This window comes from Prinia subflava, chromosome 9 (assembly GCF_021018805.1).
Source record: "Prinia subflava isolate CZ2003 ecotype Zambia chromosome 9, Cam_Psub_1.2, whole genome shotgun sequence".
In the NCBI taxonomy this organism is placed as follows: domain Eukaryota; kingdom Metazoa; phylum Chordata; class Aves; order Passeriformes; family Cisticolidae; genus Prinia; species Prinia subflava.
In genome coordinates, this window is record NC_086255.1 from 30,988,022 (window position 1) to 31,011,657 (window position 23,636).

The 23,636-nt window shown below is 45.8% G+C and overlaps 1 protein-coding gene across 2 annotated transcripts in view; it reads left to right on the plus strand.

Annotated features, from left to right (window-relative positions):
- Positions 1-23,636, plus strand: part of PCDH15 (protocadherin related 15) — a 640,425-nt gene that overhangs the window by 391,050 nt on the left and 225,739 nt on the right. For both annotated transcript variants that reach the window (XM_063406141.1, XM_063406139.1), the window contains one exon: positions 203-268. In XM_063406141.1, coding sequence (XP_063262211.1) covers positions 203-268 — 66 coding nt within the window. The remainder of the gene's footprint in view (positions 1-202; positions 269-23,636) is intronic.

The window sequence follows — 23,636 nt, forward strand, 5'->3', positions numbered from 1 at the left end:
TGAGTAAGGTTTAAGCACACAGCTCTGATTTTGAACCTTTGTGAGTAGAACTTTACTATTAGTTGTAGCTCATACCTGCATCACATTTAAGGGAATACTTGCCTTCAGCTCCAAATATGCTGACTTTAAAAAAAACCCAACAACAAAACCCCTGAGATCCTACTTCTGGAATAAGAAATAACTCGTTTTTTCATCTTTATAGATTGCAAGTTGGCCAGAACAGGTCCTCCAGCCACAATAGTTCCCATTGACGAGGAGAGTCGCAACGGTGAGTGCCCCACAATTATTTATAACACAAATTATTTATAACCAGTCTTTAAGGCCTTTGTTGCAGATAGTTCTTAATTTTTCTTAAGTCAGAGATGGTACCAGAGGACAAAGTTCTGGTCAGTATTTGGTTTTGTTTGGGTAAAGCTGAAATTTTACTCTGCAGCATGAAAGGAGTGTAAACAACGTGATCTTCTGGGTTTCCCATGTGGCTTTTGGAAGGTTTCTTGTTGGTTCCCTCTAAGTTTAAGAACATGAGTTTGTGGACACCTTGGAAATGGAAGAACTTAGTTGTAGTCATGGAAATTTCAAAAGAAAATCATGTCCCTTTTTTTCAGTATTTTAATTCTCCTGACAAATTATAGGGTTCTAAGATTGTTTATCTGTGCTCTGAGGATGGCATTTATGCAGAGTACTGTGATGGGATGAAGTGCTTTATCCTGTTACAATCAGCTGTTACTCCTGAGAGTAAGTTCCTACTCTTTCCTGCATTTTATTCTGTGTGTTTAGGGTTTATTTTTATAACCTTGCAAGCTGGGCCTGTTTTGTGCTGTGTGTGGTTGTGGTTTATCAGATACGGGTGCTTGAGATGGTGAATAAAGCCAGGTCATGCTGGTGGGAATGCTGTTATTCCAGGAGGAATTCCTTGTTGGAGTTGCTCAAAGTCAGATGGATAAATGCATTTATAGGTAAAACTCCTCAATAAACCAATTTTTAATACACCCATGTGCTGAAAACCTCTGGTACTGGGTGGATGTTAAAACCAGGCTCTTTTCCCTCCTCCTGGGGTGGTTTTCCCTGCAGTCAGGGGTGTCCAAAGGGAGGCTAGGAAGGTGGATTTGCTCTTTGAATCGGATACATTGGTTCTTTGCAAGCTGCTGTTGTGTCCTGATGTGCTCCATTCGTGGCCTGCTCAGGTTTGGTGGAATGACCCCCTCAGCTGAAATGGTTTGGCTGCCAGAGCTCATCTCTCATAGCCTTTCATCCTCCCTGCTCATTAGAAATAGATCTGTACTTACAGCAAGGGGTTATAAATAAATCCAAACCAGCTGTGCCATCAAAAACACTTTGAGAAAACCTTTAGAAAGAGAGGTTGAAGCTGTGGACTCCCCATCCCTGCAAGTGTCCAAGGCCAGGCTTGACAGGGCTTGGAGCAACCTGGTCCAGTGGGAAGTGTCCCTGCCCACAGCAAAGGAGCTGGAATGAGATGAGCTTTGAGGCCCCTTCCAACCCAACTCAATCTGTGATATAAAAGTTAATGAGGAATGCATGGTGTTCTACATTTCTAGTGGCCAAATTTTATATTAGGATTTCCAATTGATTCAGGAATCTTGGAATCAGTTTCCAGTTGATTCAGGAATCTTGAAAATCCAATTTGGATTTGCAAGAGATGTAGAAATAAAAATCCACCTAATTTTGTTCTAGCCTATAGAAACATGTTTCTAGCTCACTTAAAGTGTGAAATCTCATCCTTATTTCATTCTTGCATGACCCTGTTACTATCAAATGTCTGTTGTTGAGGTTGGAATGGCTTTTCTAAGGTTTTGGGATGAAAATCTCAAAACAATGGCTGGGACATTTTCATTCCATCAGTACATGTGGTCCTTGTGTTCTGGCAACACAATTAAACAGAAAATCCTGCTCTTTAGAAACAGATATTTACTTCTATTGTGCCATGGCACATTGAGCTCAATCAGTCCTAATTCACAGGAAGTCAGAGACCAGCAAATCTCATGGAATAATAACATTTTCCCAAAAAACTGTTGCTTGCTTTCATAGTCAGGCACACAGGTACCGTGCCTGACCTTTAAAGATCTTCTTGAGATCAGCAGAGATGTTAAGATTTGACAGTTTCCCACCATGGGATGAATATCTCTCTATATCAAGTAATTTTGGTTCAGTAATAAATTACATTATAATTGTGCTCATGTGAGCAATCCTGGAAGGAAAGAACTTGACCTTTCTTAAGGAATAAATGAATTATTTTATGATTTTCCCTGTGTTGAACTGAATTGGGTGATAGTATTTCAGATCATATTAACAACAAAACTGAATTTTTCTCGATGATTTTTATAGGCAGAGAGTTCTTTTTGCCCTTGGATTTAATTTTATTTTATTACTGGATTTGAGATTTGATTTTAACTTGTTTTAAAGACTGAATGAGCCTTATTCCTAGGTCAGACTTTCTCACTGCCAGTGTACCTCAAATTTTTGGAGGCCTCCATGTGGAGCTATCTGTGCTTTTTCCCTTCAGATGAGCAGCCTGAAATTCTCAAGGGATTTAAATCTTTGGGCAGGATTTTTGATGGAAAGTATACTTGGGAAAGGCCTTCTACAAGGCAAGTTTTAAAGATTTAGCGATTAAATTAGAAATTGAAAGAGAAAGCAGACGTTGGGATAGAGGAAACAAGCAGAACAAAGTGAATTCCCCTGATGTGAGGACAAATAGGATCTGGTGTTCTGGTGCTCCATCCAGAACAAAAAAATTCCACAGTTAGGAATGCTTCGTGATCTTCCCCATCCTAGAAAAACTCAGTCACTTGGTGCGGTTTGCTTTTATTTTGGTGGGGTTTTTTCTTCCTGCTTCCCTTATGATGGTGTGAGTGCTCCAGTGAATAACGGGAGCAAACCCCAAAACCTCCTGCTCTCTTCCATCCATTCCTTGGGGATGTCTGACACAAGGAAGTGCAGCTTCGTGGCTGTAGGTGGGTCAAGTGTTATTTTTCCACCTTTTCATCTTCCTGGTCAGCCTGACTTCCTGGGGAGGGAGGGGATGTGTGATCGTGCTACAAATCCCCTTCCCTTACCCCCCATGGGAAATAGGGCACTAAAATGCAGGAAACAAAGCTGTGGGTTTTCCCCCCCCTAATTCTGTTGGACCGATTTATTTTCAGTTTTATTATGTGTAATGCTGGAAGAATGGACCTGATTGCTGAGGCACGCTGATGATTTCCATGGTGTCCAAAATGGTTTAACTTGGTTTTCAGGGACAATCGACAGGGATTGAAGAAAATGTCCCCGGAGGCACAAAATCTGTAGCCTCCCTCCAGAGCAGGGCTTGGGTGTGCTGATAATGACTGGGAGTGATGACTCTGAATATTCATTTCTCAATTAAACGTTCAGTGACCACCAGGGTGGGCTGGAATCGAACTAATTAGCCCTGAAGAAGGAAGAATCCTGCTCTCCCAGGCATTTTGGCTAAGGGGAAAAGTTGTTTAGTAAAATCAAGTTAGAAGGTTGCTGTGACCTAGCACAGGTGTATCAAGAAATGCATTCCTTAAGAGCTGTGGCTTGATGTTCATTTCCTAATTTTCTCTCCTGTTCCAGGAAGAAGGATGAATTAATGACTTGAAGGTGCTTCAGCTTTGGAGGGCTTTTCCAGCCTAAATGATTCCATTATATTCTTGTTTTGCCTTCATGAGCATCTCACTCTTTAATTTTAAACAAAAATACTTTCGCCTATTGCTTCCTGTCATTCAAAAATCAGCTTTGTGAAGGAAAATCATCTTAGTTTTACCATTTCAGAGGCTTCTGAGAACAGCATTCCCCAAGTTTGCAGCGTATGTGTAGGCGTGGAAAGACACCAAACTGATTTTGTCTTGATTTTTCTTATTTTTCCCATAAAGGCACTTGGAGGGCTCTTTGCATTTTGCTTTTACTTGGTGCACTGTTTTATGTAGTGTTTCTATAATGGAAAAAATTTAAATTATTAGTTTATATGTTGTTATCATTCCAGTGAAATGTTTCCAGGGAGAAAGTGCTTCAGATGATTTTTAATCTAGTTCATGCCATTGTCTTTATGCCTCTCTGCCCACACATAGATATTCCCCACATCTTTAGACAATCTTACAGCTCCCTAAAGTGTTTATGAGTGCTTTTGACAAGCTTTTGAGCATCCTTTTCAAATTTATCTTCACCAACCCAGGATCTGCTTTGCCTGGCAATGGAGGTCTGGTGTGCAGATCGAAGTTAAGGTATTGCAGCCAATAAATAAACCTTGAATTAATTCTGGCCACTTTTAGGTTGAGGGTCCAGGCCCAGCCTGCCATTCCAGCTCAGGGTGCAGTGGAGGTGGATGAGGAGATTTTAGTGATGAGTCTCAGCAGTGTTTTGCTGAATCTCTGGGTGCTGATGCTGTTCTGTGCTCATTAATCCCAGGTCTAAGCCATTAGATTAGCCAGCAGTACAAATCTGAGCTGGATCAGGCCCAAGCCTGTAATAGCATGTGCTCAAATTAGGCCTCGCTCTGTGGAGTTTGTTCCGGCCTTGTGTTTTTATATAGGAAGAGAGGTGATCCATTAGATCCAATAGCTGCCAGATTGGGAAACTTCTGTCAGAAGTTGTTACCCTTGTGCAATATCCTGGATAAATTCTAACAGGAGGAGTGGATTTGTATTGATCCGTGTGCCCCACGTGGCTGCAGCTGGGGGCTGAACGTGGCCATGCCACCGGGCTGTGCAGGTCTGCTCCATCTGCTCATCCCTGGCTCGTTTGGGAGCCTGGACCTTTCCCATGGGTGCTGCTCTAAAAGGAGAAGGACCTGGGGGTGCTGGGGGTGAGGGCTGGGACCCAGAACCCCCCCGTGCCCTGGGCTGAGCCCCAGCGTGGGCAGCAGGGGAGGGGGGATTCTGCCCCTCTGCCCCTGTGCTCAGGTGAGAGCCCACCTGCAGAGCTGCCCCAGCCCTGGGGCCAGCACAGGAGGGACCTGGAGCTGCTGCAGAGAGGCCGGGGGAGGCACCAGGATGAGCAGAGGGATGGAGCAGCTCTGCTGGGAGGAAAGGCTGGGAGAGCTGGGGGTGTTCAGCCTGGAGAGGAGAAGCTTTGGGGTGAGAATTATGACAAGAAAGATGGAGAGACTCTTTACGAGGGATGGAGTGCCAGGACACAGGGAATGGCTTCCCACTGCCAAAGGGCAAGGCTGGATGGGATATTGGGCAGGAATTGTTCCCTGTCAGGGTGGGCAGGCCCTGGCACAGGGTGCCCAGAGCAGCTGTGGCTGCCCCTGGATCCCTGGCAGTGCCCAAGGCCAGGTTGGACTTTGGGGCTTGGAGCAGCCTGGGACAGTGGAAGGTGTCCCTGCCCATGGCAGGTGGGATGGGATGGGTTTTATGGTTCCTTCCAGCCCAGACCCTGTGGTGCTGTGAGAAGCACTGGCTCTAGTTCTGGACTGCTCCAAGCATTCCTGTGCTGTTTAGGAGTGTGCTGATTAGACCTGGAGAAAGGGGTTAAATTGGGCCATAGAAATCCACTGGCAACAATGAACATTCCAGGAAAATCTCTGCAGTAGGACTTCCTGCTGCTGGAGGTGGGGGGCCTGTGACAGGGTGCAAGTGCCAGGGAATTAAGAGACACCCAACTGTATCTGACTTGGTTTATTTCTCTAAATTCTCTGGTCCAAGAACTGTCCACAATTTCCTCCATAATTTACTTAGCTAATAAGTTATTTCAGTGAGATGAAATGTGGAATATTTTTCTTTTTTTATAGCTTCTATTTATGTATTTTCCCCATTTTTCATGTCAGCAGTTGGCTCATAGGTGTTGCTTCTCAACTCTGCCTGCAGGTGCTTCAATCAAAATGTGCGCAAGGAAGTATCACTTCTTTCCTGACAATTTGATTTAGTTTATAAATTCATGAGATGGGAAAAGAGGGCAAAATTTATGGAAATTATTTTTGTTTCATTCCAGCCTGTGCGTTCATTTCTGTTCCGAAATGATGTGTTCTTCAGATTTGGGTATTAAGCGTTTCATTGGGAAGTAATGAATCAATTTAGTGTCTAATGCTGTTTTTATGCCATGGATTTAAATTCTCATGTTTTTCGTGTAGGACAAATGTGTAAAGACTGAGGAAGCTGTAAAATGGATCAGTTTATTATTCTACTTCTGTTTATCAGCCCATCAGCAGTGGTTGGGACTTAAGCAGAGCTGTTGTTAAAGTTCTCTGCAATTCTCCTCTTTCAGTTATTTCTTTAAAATTATGTCTTAAAAAATAAAATAAAGTTTCAAAGAGCAGGAGGTAATTTAGGGTGGGAGTAGTAGAAAAAGATTGTCCTTTTAGAAACTGGTTAATTCTTAGGGGTAGAAAATAGGGATAGAGTTGGAAATATTTAATTATTTTTGTGCTGTCAGCTGTCTGCACAAACATTCTAACCTAGTGTTGATGCTCTTGGAAGAGGTGGAAGAGAGGTACCTCCAGGGATGAGAGAGACAAGTGATGTTTCAATGGCAAAAATTAGGAATTTAACTCCATTTTGAGGTAGTGTAATTTTTGTGGATCACGATTCTGCTCTGTAATGCTGAGGCCTTTTCAAAATGTCTTTGGGATTTCCTTTTTTACTGGAAATTCTCCTCAGAGTCACTGGATTTTTTTCTGAACAGCTCATCTATGACAGTTTGAGTAGTCAGAATAAATTATTCAAATTATGGTACGTGATCCATTCATATTCCCAGGGTGTCTATTTACCTTTGCCAATAAAGAACTGCATATTTTCCCTAATTCTTTCATGTAGTTTTATTACATCAAATGTTGTTTCAGTAGCAATGCTCTTTGATTGTCTTCTCCTTCACAGTCCCAGTAAAGCAGTGCAAGAATCGGAGGATTTGATACATTTTAAGGCTTTTCAAAATCAATTTTGCTCCAGGGAGTGGGAGTTGGTGGTTGGGATTGGTGTCCAGAGCTGCAGTGTTCTTTCCAAGTGTTTTGGTATTGCTTTAATTTTGGAGTGTAAAACAGAGCCCAGAGCAGGGTTGGTAAGTCTGGGGAGGCTGCTCCAGCCAGCTCCCAGGAAAGGTGAGCCTGGTCTGCTGTCCCGTGGCAGTGACTCCCATGGGGCTGTCCCAGTCCAGGGAGCTCAGGTTTCCTCTCCTTCTGTCAGCAAAGGTGGGACACTGGTGTCAGAGAAAATGGATCTTGTGCTTTCTGAGGAATGCTCTTTTATGTGAATTTTTTGTCAAATGATGTAGTTCATACCCTGAAGCTCAGAATCCTTCACTCTTCTTCCCCCAGCTCTGGTGATCCCTCTGGCCAGGTGCTCCCTTTCCAAAATTCCCAGCTCTGCTGGTTCTTGGGTGCTGGAGCTGCTCAGTCTGGAATCAGCTTTTTGGACCTGCTGAGGCTCTGCTGAGCCAGCTCAGCTCTTAAAATTCACCTTTGTTCAGCTGAGTCCTGGTCCCTTCCAGCCCAGACTGTTTTGGGTTGGAAGGGACCTTAAAGCCCATCCAGTGCTGCAGGCAGGGACACCTTCCACTGTCCCAGGCTGCTCCAAGCCCTGTCCAGCCTGGCCTTGGGCACTGCCAGGGATCCAGGGGCAGCCACAGCTGCTCTGGGCACCCTGTGCCAGGGCCTGCCCACCCTCCCAGGGAGGAGTTTCTTTCCATTATCCCATGTGAATGGTTGGAGCCACATCAGTTCTTTTCCAAGTCCAGTTAACACCAGGAGACAGTTCAACAGTGTGATGGGCCCCCAAACTGGTCTCCTTCTGTCTGTCAGAAGAATTCCCCACCTTACCTTGTTGGGAAATGAAGTGTTTGATTAAAATGGACAAAACTACACTAAAAATGAGAGCTTATGGTGCCAAAGGGCTGTGGAAGCGCTGGAAGAGGGAAGGTTTGCATGCAAGGCCCATAGCAGCACCCAGGGACCAAGATGTAAAGGCTGGTGTCCAGAGGCAGGGTGGGCCTCCCTGCTTCCCTCTGGAGCACAACAGGGACATAAAGAATCTATAGAAGATCCAGAAAGTGAGAAGCTGACAGGGAAGAAGTTTGTCCTCATGTCCAGGTGGAACTTCCTGGGCGTCAGTTCCTGCCCGTTCCTTTGGTGCTGTGCTGGGCCCCCGGAGCAGAGCCTGGTCCGTGCCCAGAGGAAATGTGTGTTCTCCTCCCTGGGGATATTCCAGACCCACCTGAACACAATCCTGTGCCCTGTGCTTCCCTGCTGGAGCAGGGAGGTGACACCAGATGTCCACTGTGCTCCTTTCAGCCTGACCCACCCTGGGATTGTGTCCCTTTGGAAATCTGTTCTTGGGAAATCTGTCCCCCAGGACAAAATTCCCATTACTCTTCTGAGATGCTTTCTGTAAGCCTGGCGTGCTTTTGAAAAATCACTTCCTCCCGAGGAAACCTCACCTGAATTTCCATTTAAAGTGATGATATAACCCCAGTCCCTTTTCACACCTGGGTGAGCAGGTGTGGCTTTGCATTTCCCATTCTTCAACATGTGGCTGGATGTGGCACTGGGAGCATGGATCTGGACCAGGTGAGTAATGAGCTGTCCTCAATGTTTTCATAACCCTCCAAACCCCCCAAAATAGGGGGTGGGGAAGGAGAAAACTTTAGGGAAAAATAGCTTTATAATGGTCATCTCCCAGCTTCCTTTAATCACACTAATTTTTTTTTTGATCTTAAAATGGTAGATAACTACTTAGTAATTAATGGATAATATGTTTCTCCCTCATATTCCCTGTGTTTTTAAGCAGATTGCTCCAAAACATCAGAATTTTTCTCTTTATTCCAACTTTGAATCACTAATAAGAATCACACTTAAGTTATTGCTTGTTTTGAACAGCAGAGTGCTTGGAACAGTAAAATAATTCAATAAATGATGGATTTCAAAGCCCTGCTTGGCTCAAACATAAATTACATTTGTTGGTTTATTTTGTTACACAGTCTCATGTGAAAGCTCCTTGTATCCTCTTAGATTTTCAAAGTCATGCTAATCAAGCCGAATGTTCTGCTCCACGGCTCTGAGAGATTTTCCCTCCTTTATTCAACCATCATTTTTCATCATTACTCTGCTATTCCACATTTTTTTTCCTATTGACACAATTGTTTAGGAACATAGGGCCTGATTAAAATAAATCATTAAGTCTGGACCTTGTGGCTGTCTCTGAGTTATACTATTGCCCCAGTTCTAGGGATCATTTTCTCTTTATGATAAACCCATTTTTTTCTGAAGATCTTTGGGGGAGTTGTGGTCTGGAGGGGCAAGGATCTCAGGGTGTTTAACCAGGCCAAGTGCAGATGCTACTTTGGGATCAGGGCAACCCCCAGGATCAGTCCCGGCTAGGATGGAGCAGCTGGAGCAGCCCTGGGAGAAGGACCTGGGGGTGCTGGGGGTGAGAGCTGGGACCCAGAACCCCCCCGTGCCCTGGGCTGAGCCCCAGCGTGGGCAGCAGGGCAGGGGGGATTCTGCCCCTCTGCCCCTGTGCTCAGGTGAGAGCCCACCTGCAGAGCTGCCCCAGCCCTGGGGCCAGCACAGGAGGGACCTGGAGCTGCTGCAGAGAGGCCGGGGGAGGCACCAGGATGAGCAGAGGGATGGAGCAGCTCTGCTGGGAGGAAAGGCTGGGAGAGCTGGGGGTGTTCAGCCTGGAGCAGAGAAGTCTCCAGGGAGACCCCAGAGCCCCTGCCAGGGCCTAAAGAGGCTCCAGGAGAGCTGGAGAGGGACTGGGGACAAGGGACGGAGGGACAGGACACAGGGAATGGCTTCCACTGCCAGAGGGCAGGGCTGGATGGGATATTGGGCAGGAATTGTTCCCTGTCAGGGTGGGCAGGCCCTGGCACAGGGTGCCCAGAGCAGCTGTGGCTGCCCCTGGATCCCTGGCAGTGCCCAAGGCCAGGTTGGACTTTGGGGCTTGGAGCAGCCTGGGACAGTGGAAGGTGTCCCTGCCCATGGCAGGGGGATGGAACTACAACATCTTTGAGTTTCTTTCCAACCCAAACCATTCCATGATCTATGAATATTTTACTGACTTTTTGCCCAAATATGTATTAGTTCTTTTCAGAAGAATAATTACACGTTGCTTCTACCAGGCGTAAAATTTTATTTCTCAGGATGGTTTACGAGCCCAGTGAAAAGCCTGGCACATGTTTCTTCTGAAATGCACTGCTGAGCATTCATGTTGGGCCTATTATTTTGTCACTTTCACAACAGGGTGAAGTTTAAAAGAGCAGTTCTGTGACAAATTATCTTCCATGCAAAGAATTAATAGTTTTTAGAAAGGGCATCCCTGAGGAAAGCAGCAGCAGGGAGAACCACCTCAGTTTTCAAGTTTGTCTGTGTTTTTTGATAGTTTTTTGTTTCTTCTCTTTTTTTTTTTTTCTTTTTCTTTTTTTTTTCTTTTTCTTTTTTTTTTTTTGGTTTTTTTTTTGTTACTGATCCTGTTCTGTTTCCCCTCACATGCAGCTCCACACCCTCTGTTTGGTGCATCCAAGTCTTTCCAATAGTTCCTCCTGGCATACAGAGGGCTGGGGGAGAGGATGCAGTGCTGGCCCATGGGCTGTTTCTTCCCCTCTCAGGGGTTTCTGGTGGATAATCCTCAGTTCTGATGAGGAGAAGAAAGCTCAGCAGGGCCCATCCACAAATCCCTGACATGAGGGGGCAGCCAGGGGGGTGGAACAGGGCCAGGACGGGGGAAAAGGGCCTCAGGCTGTGCCAGTGTTGAGGCTGGATATTGGGAAAATTCCTCCTGGAAGGGTTTTCCAGCCCTGGCACAGCTGCCCAGGGCAGTGGCAAATCCACCCATACCTGCAGGAATCTCACAGCCACGTGGATGTGACACTTGGGGACACAGGTTAGTGGTGGCCTTGGCAGTGCTGAGTTAACAGTTGATCTCAGGGGTCTCTTCCACCATTAATGATCTGTGATTTTCACCTGGTTGTTTCTTTCTAAGTTTTGTGGCCTGTGAGTTGCTCTTCCTATCTGTCAAAGGTCACTTTTTATCTGTTTTCCTCTCCAGAATTGTCTCTGTTTGCCCCATGGATCAGAGACCCCTGGGGAATGCCCTTCTGGCTCTGTCTGGGTCTCCTGAGGGGCTCCCCAGCCATGAAAGAGCCCAAGGCCAGGCTGGATGGGGCTTGGAGCAACCTGGGATGGTGGAAGGTGTGGAACAAGAGAGGGGTCCTTTCCAACCCAAACCACTCCATGATGTGGTTGCTGTGTCAGAACAAGAGGCATATCTCTACTTACAGATCCCTTAGCAACAAATCTGAGGCAAAATTTGAATTATCTGTGTTTTAGGATTAGAACTGAGTGAGGTTTTTTTGTAAACTATATCTCATCAGATAGAAAGAAGTTTCCCAGTGAAGGAAGGAAAGAGGATCACCAAATGGTTGATGTTTATGGTGTGATTTTCTATGCACTCATGTTCTCCCCCTTGGGTTTTTTGTGGGAAAGAAAAGGTTTGGGTTTTTATTTGGCTTTCTAAACAGGGTAAGTGAAAGCCCATTTGTTGTTACTTACTTGCTAAAGGAATTTTCTGGTGTTTGTTTTTTACCCTTGACCTTTTTAGAATCTACATTAAGCCTGTTGTCCCACAGAGCCCGTTTCTCTGTGGGACCTCACACCCCCAGTGGGCTGTCAGCATCCATCTCTCCAACAGGAATGTCCTTGGAACCATTCCTTCCCTTGGGATTAGCAGAGATGAAGGATTGCAGTTCATTTCTCCCTCTTCTCTTGTTAAAGCAAAGCTCTGGTCACAAAAACTCTCATGGTTTCCCCACCATTCAGCTGTGTTCCACTGGATTTTTCCAGCCTGGGAATACCAGGACCTGCATTTCCCTCTGTGTGTGTGTGCAGCAGGACAGGGGAGTTCTGGGGATCCACAGGCTGGGCTCATCCTCCTGTGCTTGCTCCCATTTTGGGTGGGATTTCCTGCTTCACCTCCACCTGCCATGAGATGCTGAGGCTCTGCCCTGGGTTATTAAAACACTTTCAAATCCCATCAGTACCACCTCATAATGTTTTAACGTGTTAAATTTGTTAAGTGACCATATGGGGTTTGTTTCACGCTTTTGTTCAGCATTAATGCTCCTGCTGAAGGCCCTCCAGGCTCTTAATTAATCTCAGCAGTGAGAAACCATTTCTCCTGGAGGTGTGTTGTCACCATGGGTGTTCATTCCTTCCACCTTTCCCACTGGAGGCTCTGGTTTTTAAGGAGCTCTGGCTGAGAGGAGCTGAAAGGGAAGGATATGTTGCTTTTCTTTGGTGGTGTAGCTTGAGGTTGGGCCTGAAGGATGCTGCTGTCTATTAAAAAAAAATAAAAGAGTACAAAAAAACAAAAAGAAGAAAGGATAAAAAATTAAAGAAAAATGCTCAGTAACAGGAATGAAATACGTATTTCCATAAGAAGAATTCCTAGAATCATAGAATTCATAGGATCATTAAGATGGGGGAATACCTCCTTGTTTAATCAGTGTTCTCACAGAGCTCTCAGATTATTGCAATGTTATTTTTCCCCCTTGGAATGCCATACAGCACCAGTTCAAACAGCTCCCTGCTACCCCAGTTATTTTATTAACAACATCTCAGGCAAACCACAGGCTTTGACCTGTGGAACTCTGTAAAAGGCACTTGTAAAGCACCTTTCTTTGCCCAGGCTCTGCCCCTGGAGCACGGGCTTTTTGTTCAGGTCCCTGGGGACCAGGGCTGGTTGGATATTAAGTGTTAAAGATCTGGCAGTGCTATTTCTTGCCTGTTGTTAAGCTCTCTCATGCATTATTTATCAACCAGCAGGTGAAGACTTCAACCTTTTTATGATAATTGATAGTGGTTAGAATACAAGATTACAAACAGCTCCCGAGCACCAGTAAATGCCAGCACAGGAGGTGGATTGGCAGGACGTGTTTTTCATCGTTAAATCAAAATATATGAACTTTGTTGGGCCTCACTGGGCCAGCGTGGAGGGGGAGAGGAGAAATAGGTGATAAAATTGTGTATAAATAGCTTTGCATGGGGCCCTGCCTGCTTGGGTTGTGCAGTGCTCATGCAAACTTCAGCGTGGGGTGACAGGATTAAAAACCTCTTCTGTGGGCTCCCAGCCTGTTCTGAGTGATTGTTGTGCTTCCCTGGAACCCAGGGTGCTCAGGGAGCTGTTCCTCCATCACCTGGGGGGTTTAAGTTGTTTTTACTTGGGGTACAATTAGAATTATCCCTACAGTTTGGATTATCCCATGTAAGCCAGCTGCTCCGGGCACTTCCTTGGCTTGTGCCAGATTTTGCTCAAGTCCTTGCCATGGTTGATGCCTGCTTGGAGTTCAGGTGTCAAAAAAAAGGTGCTGGAAAGTTGTACTCCTGGTTTAGTAAGGTTAAGCCCAACTTGAGTTAGTAAATTTTACCTGTTCATAACCAGACAAGGAATTGGGTGGTTGAGAAGTGTAAAATTTAGGACTTTTTGCATTTTAGTATCAACAGGATTAAAAAAAGAGAAGAAACAGAGGCAAAAAAGAAAATAAAGCATGAACTGTTAATTCAGTTTGATAGAGCTGAAGCAGCTCCATATTGATGGCTCATTATTTTTAAATTGACTGAGGGTTTCCTTTCATTAATTCTTTATTCTGCAGACAGATGGGAAATGGTGGCTGCTTTTTTTCAAGGGCAATTTCACCCAACTGACAGCACATTGAAGCTTTGGGCTGGGATTTTTTTTTACTGTTGAAATATGACATGGCATAGATTAAAAAAACAAACAAACAAACAAACAAAAATCAACAAAAGGGAAGATTCTTTAATTAAAATGTGCTGCCTTGGTTTTGTTTAATTGTTTTTATAATTAGTGGCATGATCTCTGTTAATTTTCAGCTATCTGAAAACATGCCTGGTGGGTGTCAGATGTCTCTGCTGGATTAATAAACATTAAAATACATTAAAACCACACATTTGCTCTCCCTTCAGTACTGATTTGCACCGTCCTTCTCATTCAGCAGCCAGGCAGAGCCCTGAACATTTTGATATTATTTTTATTAGCTCTAATTAGCCTTTAAGAATAACGAGCATGCATGGAGTAGCTCTGTGTTCTGAGTTTTGGATGTCGGGGCTATTTTGGGTTGTGAGTGCTGCCTGTGAGGTTAAACCCAGAAATGGAGATGAAGGAAAAAGCTGTGAGTCAAGCTAAACCTCTCACCCTTCCCTGCCTCATCCCATCCAAGCCATCAGGGATTTAGGGAAGCAGAAAATGCTTTCAGCTCCAGCCAAAATACAAACCTTGCTGGTAGGTGGGTGCAGGGATGAGCCTGAGAAGTGCAAAAGGGGCTGAATAAATGATCAAGCTGCTGTAACCTCACAGTGTTTATTTCCCCTGTTATCACCATCATTATTAATGAACAATCCCATCCCTTAGCTGATACAGCACTTGAAAAGTTAAATATCCCACCTCTGAAAGAATGTATTTGACTTGTAAAGGAAATATCCCACCTTTAAAGGAAAATATCCCCTTTCTGAAAGAAAACTCGCCTTCCTTCTTTCCGTGGTGGGAACCCAGGCTTGCTGGGCTGCTGCTCTCCACAGTGGAAGCAGTTTTTGCCCTGGGGCCTCAAGGCAGCACAAGTCTGGGCATCTCACTCCTCAGTCTCTGCTTGATGAAACAGAAAAAAGGAGTTTTAGAGCATTTCTGATGAAATCAGGGGTTCTAGGATATGGTCATTGGGCTGGACTCCTCTCCACGGACTCGGGTTAATTTGACTTTCTGAGTTTTGGCCCCCACGACCATGCAGTGTTCCCCCATTGCTCTGCTAATACCCTCATTATCCCATGGCTATACACCTCCACCCTGTGTCAGTGCTCCTGGACAATGTCCCACCTCCAGCAGGGATGGCAGGGAGGTGCTGGAGGAAAATTTGGCCTGGCATGAACCTCTGTAATTGCCCTGAGTACGCTCAAAGCCTGCAACTCTTTCCATCTCTAAAGGAAAGAGGGGCTCCACAGCATCTTGGTGGGGTCCAGACCCTTCCCAGTCAGGACACTGCATTTCCAAACCATTCCCAGACCTGGAGCTGAGTCTTTACACGTGGCTGATGCAGGGATTTCTTCCTGGTTGCATTTTGAGACCTCAGCTCACTCGTTCTTAATCTATTTAATGTTCATCCAGTTTATTTTCATAGTTTCATAATCAGCTTATGTGATACGAGGCCATGGATTTTTAAATTTGGGAAGTTGCATTCTCTCTGCTCTCCAGGCTTGTAATTTCCTTACAAATAACCAATTTTATGTACTTTTTTCCCCGTTGTCCCATGTTAATAAGTGTATTATGCTCCTGTAGCATGCATTTGGTCTCCTCTGTCTGTTTGCATTGTTTTTGCTGGGATCAGCCTCCAACTGATGTGTGTATTTACTGGGATTAAAGAATAGCACAGTGTTTGCTTTCCCTGTTTCAGGCCTGTTGCCAAGGGATCTCAGCACTCTTGGCTCTTCCAGGAGACATCCACGTGCTGGGACCAGAGGCACAGAACTGTCACACTGGTTTGGCATGGCCTCTGTTTCCGTGTCAGTAACCAGGGTTTCAGCAGCATCTTGTGGCCTGAATCACCTCTTCCTGCTGGAAAATGGATGTTTTTATAATCAGTGCTTCCAGCCTTTCCGTCCTTTGGACAGAGGTGGTCTGCTACACCACCTCTGATTTTTGGCTGTCTATGAAACAGAGCAATGGAGGATCCTAGAGCTTCTTGCAAGGGCTTGACCTGGTCAGCCACAGGTTTCTCCTAAAGCCTTTTGTTTCTCTGGTATTACCAACTTTCCCTCTGTCTCACATTTGGGAGAGCCCACCTGCAGAGCTGCCCCAGCCCTGGGGCCAGCACAGGAGGGACCTGGAGCTGCTGGAGAGAGGCCGGGGGAGGCACCAGGATGAGCAGAGGGATGGAGCAGCTCTGCTGGGAGGAAAGGCTGGGAGAGCTGGGGCTGCTCAGCCTGGAGAGGAGAAGCTTTGGGGTGAGCCAGCTGTGGCCTTCGAGGGCCTGAAGGTGCTGGCAGGAGAGCTGGAGAGGGGCTGGGGACAAGGGATGGAGGGACAGGACACAGGGAATGGCTTCCACTGCCAAAGGGCAGGGCTGGATGGGATATTGGGCAGGAATTGTTCCCTGGCAGGGCGGGCAGGCCCTGGCACAGGGTGCCCAGAGCAGCTGTGGCTGCCCCTGGATCCCTGGCAGTGCCCAAGGCCAGGCTGGACTTTGGGGCTTGGAGCAGCCTGGGACAGTGGAAGGTGACCCTGCCCGTGGCAGGGGTGGCACTGGATGGGCTTTGAGGTTCTTTCCAACCCAAAGCTCTGATTCTATGATCTCTGTTAGTGTTCAAAGGCATCTCTTTTCTGGAACATTTGCTTTGCTTTGCCTGATCAAATTATTTTGGTTTAGGGTTTTGGTGTTTTTTTTTGATTGCTTTCTCCCTTGAGAGTTACATGCCTGTGTAACCTTAAAATTAATGAAAAACACGTCTTAGTCTTTTGATGAGAGAAACTTAATTACTCCCCTATAACATTTTTTTCTTTTTCTGTGAAAAACATCATGGCAACCTTAGCAGGTGTCATCATTCTCCTGTGGTGAGGCCTTGCTTCATCTCATTTATCCCCAGAAGCCACTAATTGCAGCCAGTAATTCACAGTGGTGTTACAGCTGATGGGAAAGAGGAACCAAACAGCCCCAGGGTCTGATCCAGGGGCTGTCTGCCGGGGTGTCCTGGCCAGGAGTGGGCAAATCCAGAGGAAGCAGGCAGGACAGTCAGTGGGTGTGATGGATGGAGATGCAAACAGTGGCACTGAATGTGTGTCATGGGAAAACATTTGAGGTGTGGGATTGCTTTTTTTTTTTCTTTTTATGGTTTCCACTGGGGTTCTTGTTTGGTTTGGGGTTTATTGTAAAAATGTTAAATGGTGGGCTGGTGCTATCATTGAATCTGATGGCAGTTCCAAGGCCCTGTGCCTGAGTGGGAATGGCTTTCTTGGAGCCCAGCACATTTCCATGATGGCCCACCCCAGGACGTGTCTGTATTTTATGTGCTGACCCTGCAGAAGCCTCTTCTCCCTTTTCTCCCATTAGCTGGGAAGTGGCATCCCTTGGCACTGCATCAGCCAGAGTGACAGAGATTTGGGGGTTCTGCCAGATTTGGGGTTCTTCCAAAGGCAGCGGTGGATTTTCCTCTCACTGACAGAGGAGTCTTTCAAACACCTTCCAGTGCATTAATGTTTTTGTGATCCCCACGTCATTCAGCTTCTTTAGGAGTCTTCCACAGGGTTTATTTTGAGCAGGGGTGGGTTTCCAGCTATTAGGAAACAGCAAAGTGAAGGATTGCTGGAGCTTGTTCTGTTCAGGAAGCAGCATGGGTTGGTGCTCCTTTCCAAGGATTTGCAGCACAGATGTTGCCTCACTCCTCTATCCTTTGGGCTACTCTCAAAGCCTCCACAGGTCACTCCTTTGAGATGCTCTTCCTCACCCTGAGGAGCAATCCAGGCTGTGCTGAAGATCAGATGAGGTTTAAGGGTGCATCTTCTGTGGGTGCGTAAGGAAGAACTTCCCAGTCATCAGGGACGGGACAAAAATGCACTCAAGTGTGTTGGTTCCTGACAAGACACTGTCAGGAGCCCATCTCCAGCCATGGTCATGCAGTAAATTTCCAACTGGAGATGAGGGAAAACTCGTGGTCTTGCTTAGCAAGCCCTCAGTTGTTGTCATTCAATTAACAACTGAATACCCAAAAGAGAAAAAAAGGAAGGAAAAGGGAAAAAAAAAAAAAAGGGGGTGTGGCACATTTTTTTGATGTTAAATAATAATTATGATGGGGGAAACAAAAAAGAGAACTTGGACTTTGAAGTCGAAGCAAGAGCATGAATCCAGAAATGGATTTGCAGCTGAAATCAAGGCCGTGTCTGGAACTCAAAGTTGACAGGTCGTTACTATGGTGGTAGGAAGTTGTTGGTGTTCCAGCCTTCAAATCCCTGCTGTGCTAAGCGGATCTTTCTTTCTGCCCCCTTGAGAAACTCCTCTTCCTTGCTGATTTGTACATTCTTGAAGGCTGAGAGACCTTTGGTGTTGTTTCATGCTTGCAAGGACAAAGTTAATTCCCAGCTGTTTGTAAAACAGTTCACTTTCTCTCTATTAATCTAAATCAATCAATTATCCTAACTTCCTTTATGAGAAATATTTATGCCTACTCAGAGCAGAATCAGTTAAAATTGATTGCATCGTAATTGGATCCAGCATGAAATATTTTGTTTCTTCCTGGTAAGAGCATGGGGGGAAATGTTGTCTGTGGCAGGATTTAAATATCATTTCAAGTGGAGAAGAACAGTTTTGGAGCTGCTGCCTGTACTGGTTGTCTGAGCCCCTGTTCTTAGAGAAATGGGCTGGTTTGGCACAGAGGACTTGGGTTCACCCCTCAAAATGCTGCCTTTGTGTGACCTACCCACTATTACAGCAGAGAATGGGAATTAGTGCTTGGAAGTTGTTTAATCAAAGGTTTGTCTGGTGGAAATATTCTGGTAAATTGTGAGGGGTGTTGGGTGTGGGACACACTGGAATGAGCATTACCTGTGGGATCTTCAAGCCTGCTGTTAATGAGCTCCCAAAAATCAGTGGGGCTGCTGAGGAGAGAGCCACCTTGTTGTCTGAGGAGACACCTTATTGCTCTTTAACTCTCCAAAAGGAAGGTGGAACCAGATGGCATCGATCTCTTCCCTCAGGAAACTGGACATAGGGTGAGAGGAAATGGCCTCACCTTGTGCCATGGGAGGCTCAGACTAGATATTAAGGAAAATTTTTACATGGAGGGTGTGGTCAAGCATTGGGGTTGGCTGTTCAGGAAGGTGGTGGAGTCCTCATCTCTGGAAGTGTTCAAATAATGTGGATGTGGCACTTGAGGACATGGGCTAGTGGTGATAGCAGTGGTGCTGGGTTGTTGGTTGGATTTGGGGATATTTAAGGTCTTTTCCAACTTTAATTATTTTTTCCTTTCTCAACTCTGTAAATTTGCCATGCAAATTATTGGCCAGCTTGATGTGGCTTAAAGATTACATGTGGTATGTTCCCACTGAAGCCTTTTGTCCCAAATAAAACAGGGTGAGGAGCAGGAGGTGAATAACCTGCTCAGCAGTGCCTCCAGGGTTTTCGTGGAGTTTCATGTTTCCTTTTAATAGCTGCTGTTTCAGACAAATTTCACTTCAGCCAAAATGGCATTTATGGTTGGAAGTCTGGAGGGAACCTGAGGAATGAACAGTTTGGACAAACGAGCAATTTGAGGAAATTCATCTTCTGTAGAGGAAGTACAGGGATAGGGCAGAATTTGATTAACTTCAGGTAGAAAACAAGGAAGAAGTGCCTTGGGATGTAAGATTTTCCTCCAATTACACCAGTCAAGCAAGCAGACCAAGACCAAACATGCAGATTTTTGTACTAATGCTTGAAGTCTTGGAAACGACGGCAGCGTGGTGAGATCCGTGTGCTCTGGACATCTGGAGTTCTGGTTGGAACAGATGCAGCACAGATGTGCTGGAAGGCAGGGAGCTGATGGGATCTGTACAGCAGCAGCAAATGAGAGTAACAAGGGTTGTTTGCTGCAAAGCCCTAAAGGAAGCACAGATTTATGAAAAGAATCACAGAAACCTGGTTTGGGTTGGAAGGGATTTTAAAAGACATCTCGTTCCACCCACTGCCATGAGCAGGGACATTTTCCACTATCCCAGGTTGCTCCAAGCCTCATCCAGCCCGGGCTTGGACACTTCCAGGGATGGGGAAAAGAAGACAACAAGGCCTCTGGCATCTCCATAGGCAGAGGGATCATGACTTAATGAGAGAAGTTGGATATTTGAGCCCTCCCTGCCAGCTGGGCAGCCAAGGCTTGGTGTCCAATTCAGCTGGAATATATTGATATGCCACGTTTTAACACTGATTTTTCTGAACTCTTTCATGGTGTCCTTGCAGAAGCAAATACTCAATGAGGTCTGTATGGTAACAAGTGGTAGGAAAAGCTCTGGGTTTTGGGGTGACCCAATTGTGGCCATCCAGGACTTGAAGGAGCCAACAAGAAGGATGGAGAGGGACTATTTCCAAGGGCTTGGAGTGCCAGGACAAGGAGGAATGGCTTCCCACTGCCAGGGAGCAGGGATGGATGGGATATTGGGCAGGAATTGTTCCCTGGCAGGGTGGGCAGGCCCTGGCACAGGGTGCCCAGAGCAGCTGTGGCTGCCCCTGGATCCCTGGCAGTGCCCAAGGCCAGGCTGGACAGGATCAGAACCTCCCAGTAAAGACAGGAAGCTTTGAGGTGATTGGAAGCTGATGGCTCCCTTAGAGCTGTTGGATGCACCACACAAAAAAATATCTGCAGCCTCCTTGGAAAGAGTTAGAGAGGGAAGAAATCTGGAAGGAATAGAGGGAGGATCTACTCAGCTTGGGAAATACATAAACCAACCCATTTTTAAGTTTGATGCTGCTGGGATGGATTTTAAAAGTCTTTTTCAAGAAGAAAACTGTGAACTCTCAGAGGATGCAAATGTACTGAAATAAAACCATAAGCAGGAGCAGTTTTAGTGCATGGAAGTATGTGTGGGAAATTTCTGCTGGGATTGAGTGGAGTGTCACAGGAAGTTTGTAGCAATAACAAGATAAAGCCAAATAATCACAGGTGCCATAGCCAGAATTGAGGATTACTCCAGATAAATGTATAAATCCAGGATAATTGTGCCCCAGAACCACCTGCCAGTCACTTCCTTATGGTAAAATCCATGCTTCTGGCAAGCTTCTTTCTTCCTTTCTGCCTGCCATGGAAATGAACTGGTTGTTGGTTCAAAACAACCACCCTGCTGTCTTTGGGGACAATGTGGGGAACTGCCACAGCTGGTACTCAGTTTTTAGCTCTGAATAAACAACGAGCAATTGGCTGTTAAATATATAAAATATCCAAGTGTCTACGGTGTCTTTTAACTTGACAAGGCATGTGGAGTTGGAATCATTAGCTGAGCCTCTCTGGTGGAATAATGGAATTTGTGTTAGAGCTCGATATTCTTTACTGTCTGGGCGTTGTGGGTAAAATAACTGCATTTATGGGGCGTTGGTGGATTCATTAACAGGAGAGCAAAGGTGCTCTGCACACTTTATATCTCCTTATTTCCAGGGATTTCCCTGCAGTGAGCCCTGGCCACATTTTTCTGGTTGGCTTCAAACTCCAAGATGATTCCTGTCAGGACATATTTTGTGTTTTGCAAGATGAGTACCCCTGTACTTGAGCAAAATTAAGGTTGTGGGAATTCAAAGCCAGGTTGGATGGGGCTTGGAGCAAGCTTGGATAGTGGAAGGTGCCCCTGATCATGGCAAGGGGAGGAACTGGATGGAATTTAAGGCTCCTTCCAATCCAAACCCTTCTGGGATTAAAGTTAAATGTATTAATAATACTAACAATGAAAAGGAAAAAAAAAAAAAGAGAATAAACCCCAAGTCTTCTTAGTATTTCTTACTTAATGATTATAAAACCCAAATTGCTCTTTAGAGATATCTCCCAGCAAGCCTGGTAGAAATTCCCCTGGATAACAGAGTTGGCCACTGCAGCAGACTCCAAAGTGCCACTGCCACCAAATCTCCCTCTTTGCTGTGTCTTGCTTTTCATTATTTGTAATAAATGGCCTGGACTCACAGTGGTTCTGCTTCAGCCCAGGTTGCAAGAGCACAGTTGCTGTGGTATCTCAGCAGTTCATTATTTTAATTAACATATTCAGGCATTCCTTCCTTCAGTTTACTCTAGCAGACATCTCAGATAATGTAATTACCAGGCATAAACTGTATGATAACTTCCTCATGTGCCATTCAGTCAAACCATGGAACTTCATTTGCGTAAATGTTGATTATTCTCATCATTCCCAAGGGGTGTTTTTCAGGTCAGCTCTAAATTGAGCAAGTCCTTCCAGCTTTGCAGAGCTTTTCTGTCCAACATCTGCATGTGGAGGCAACTTTGTGCACAAATCCCCAAATGTCCATTAGGAAAATGGCTTTTCATGGCACATTATGAGCACTACTCAACCACCAAGCTGTTTTCATGATTCGATATTTATTTGAATTTGTGTTTGAAGTGTTGTATCCAGTGCACTGAAAAGTAGGCTGGGGAGATTTTGGCCACTTCTTATCGCGTCCCATCACTCTTTTCTGAAAATCAAGCTGACTGTGTTGTTCTAAATGATGATGTCTTCCCAAGCTGGAGGCATGATTGCCTTCCATTACTAGGAAAATGTTTGGGAGTGAAGACACTGATTAATCTTGGAAGGAATAAAGCTTGTTCCGAGCTCCATTTGGGATATGACAGGTATCTGTCACCAGCAGCAGGGCTTGTGAATGCTTCGGCTGAAACCCATTTCTTATTTGCCCTTCCCTCCACTGAGTTGTTCTCCTGTGCTCTGAGCTGGAATTGCTGTCATTAAGGCTTCATTAAAGGCCCGCAGCTGAATTGTTTGGGGCTGTGCAAGGATCAATTTGACTGTTGTGGTTCACTTCCATGAAATCAGACCTCAGGAGGAGAAATGCCGAGGTCAGAAGGAAAGTGTGGGTTGGGGTGCTGTGGTGGGAGAGGATGAGGTTGGAGAGCAGCAGAGCACCAGCAGGAGTTGTCACCAAGAACTCCGGGGTTGGCGGCCACAGTGGGAGCCCATAAAGAGGCCAGGAGCACTCAGGGATATCCTAAGAGGCCCAGGCAGGGACCTCAGTGGTGTTTCCATGGCAGATTTGCCCCTGCTGGCCACTCCCTCAAATTGAGCTGTGTTTAATGTCCCAAATCCCACAAATTCAGCCATCCAGGAATGGCAAAGATGAAAGATTAAAGTTAGATAACAGAGATCCATAATGTCTGTGGAGGGGAATGTAAAGAAGGAAATTTGATGTGCTGACATAGGGGGAACAGCAGCAAGGCCAGCAATGATACAAGCAAATTATCTCTGTACCTTCAGTATAGAGACAGAAGATGCAAAATCTTGAGTGTAAGAAAATTTTCTGTTCCTAAATTCTTTTGCTAATTATGTGTGTAGAGAGGAAGGGATTTCCACTGCCAGGTCCCAGCATGGCCCAGCCTTGGTGGATTACATGGGAAAAAGCCTGGAGAAAAGGAGGCTCAGGGGGGACCTTGTGGCTCTGCACAGCTCCTGACAGGAGGGGACAGCCAGGGGGGGTCGGGCTGTGCTCCCAGGGAACAGGACAAGGGCAAATGGCCTCAGGCTGGGCCAGGGGAGGCTCAGCTTGGCCAGCAGCAGGAATTTGTGCATGGAAAGGGAGCTCAGGCTTTGGCAGGGGCTGCCCAGGGAGGGTTGGAGTGCCCATGGCTGGAGGTGTCCAAGGAAGGGCTGGAGGTGGCACTGAGTGCTCTGGGCTCGGGACAAGGTGGGCATTGGGCACAGCTTGGACTTGGTGATCCTGCAGGGTTTTCCAGCCTCAGGGATCCTGGGATTCTGGGATTTCATGTAAAGAGCCCCTTCCTCTCTCTGTCCACGCAGACCATCCCTGCAGTGCCTGGAGCAGAAGCTGAAATGGAGCAGGATCAAACCAGATTTTAATGTATAATTTTTCTCACAAGCTAAACAAGAGGGATGGAACAAAGTTAACACTCAATATTGAGTGCGGCTCATGTCTGGTCCCTGAGGTCAGCT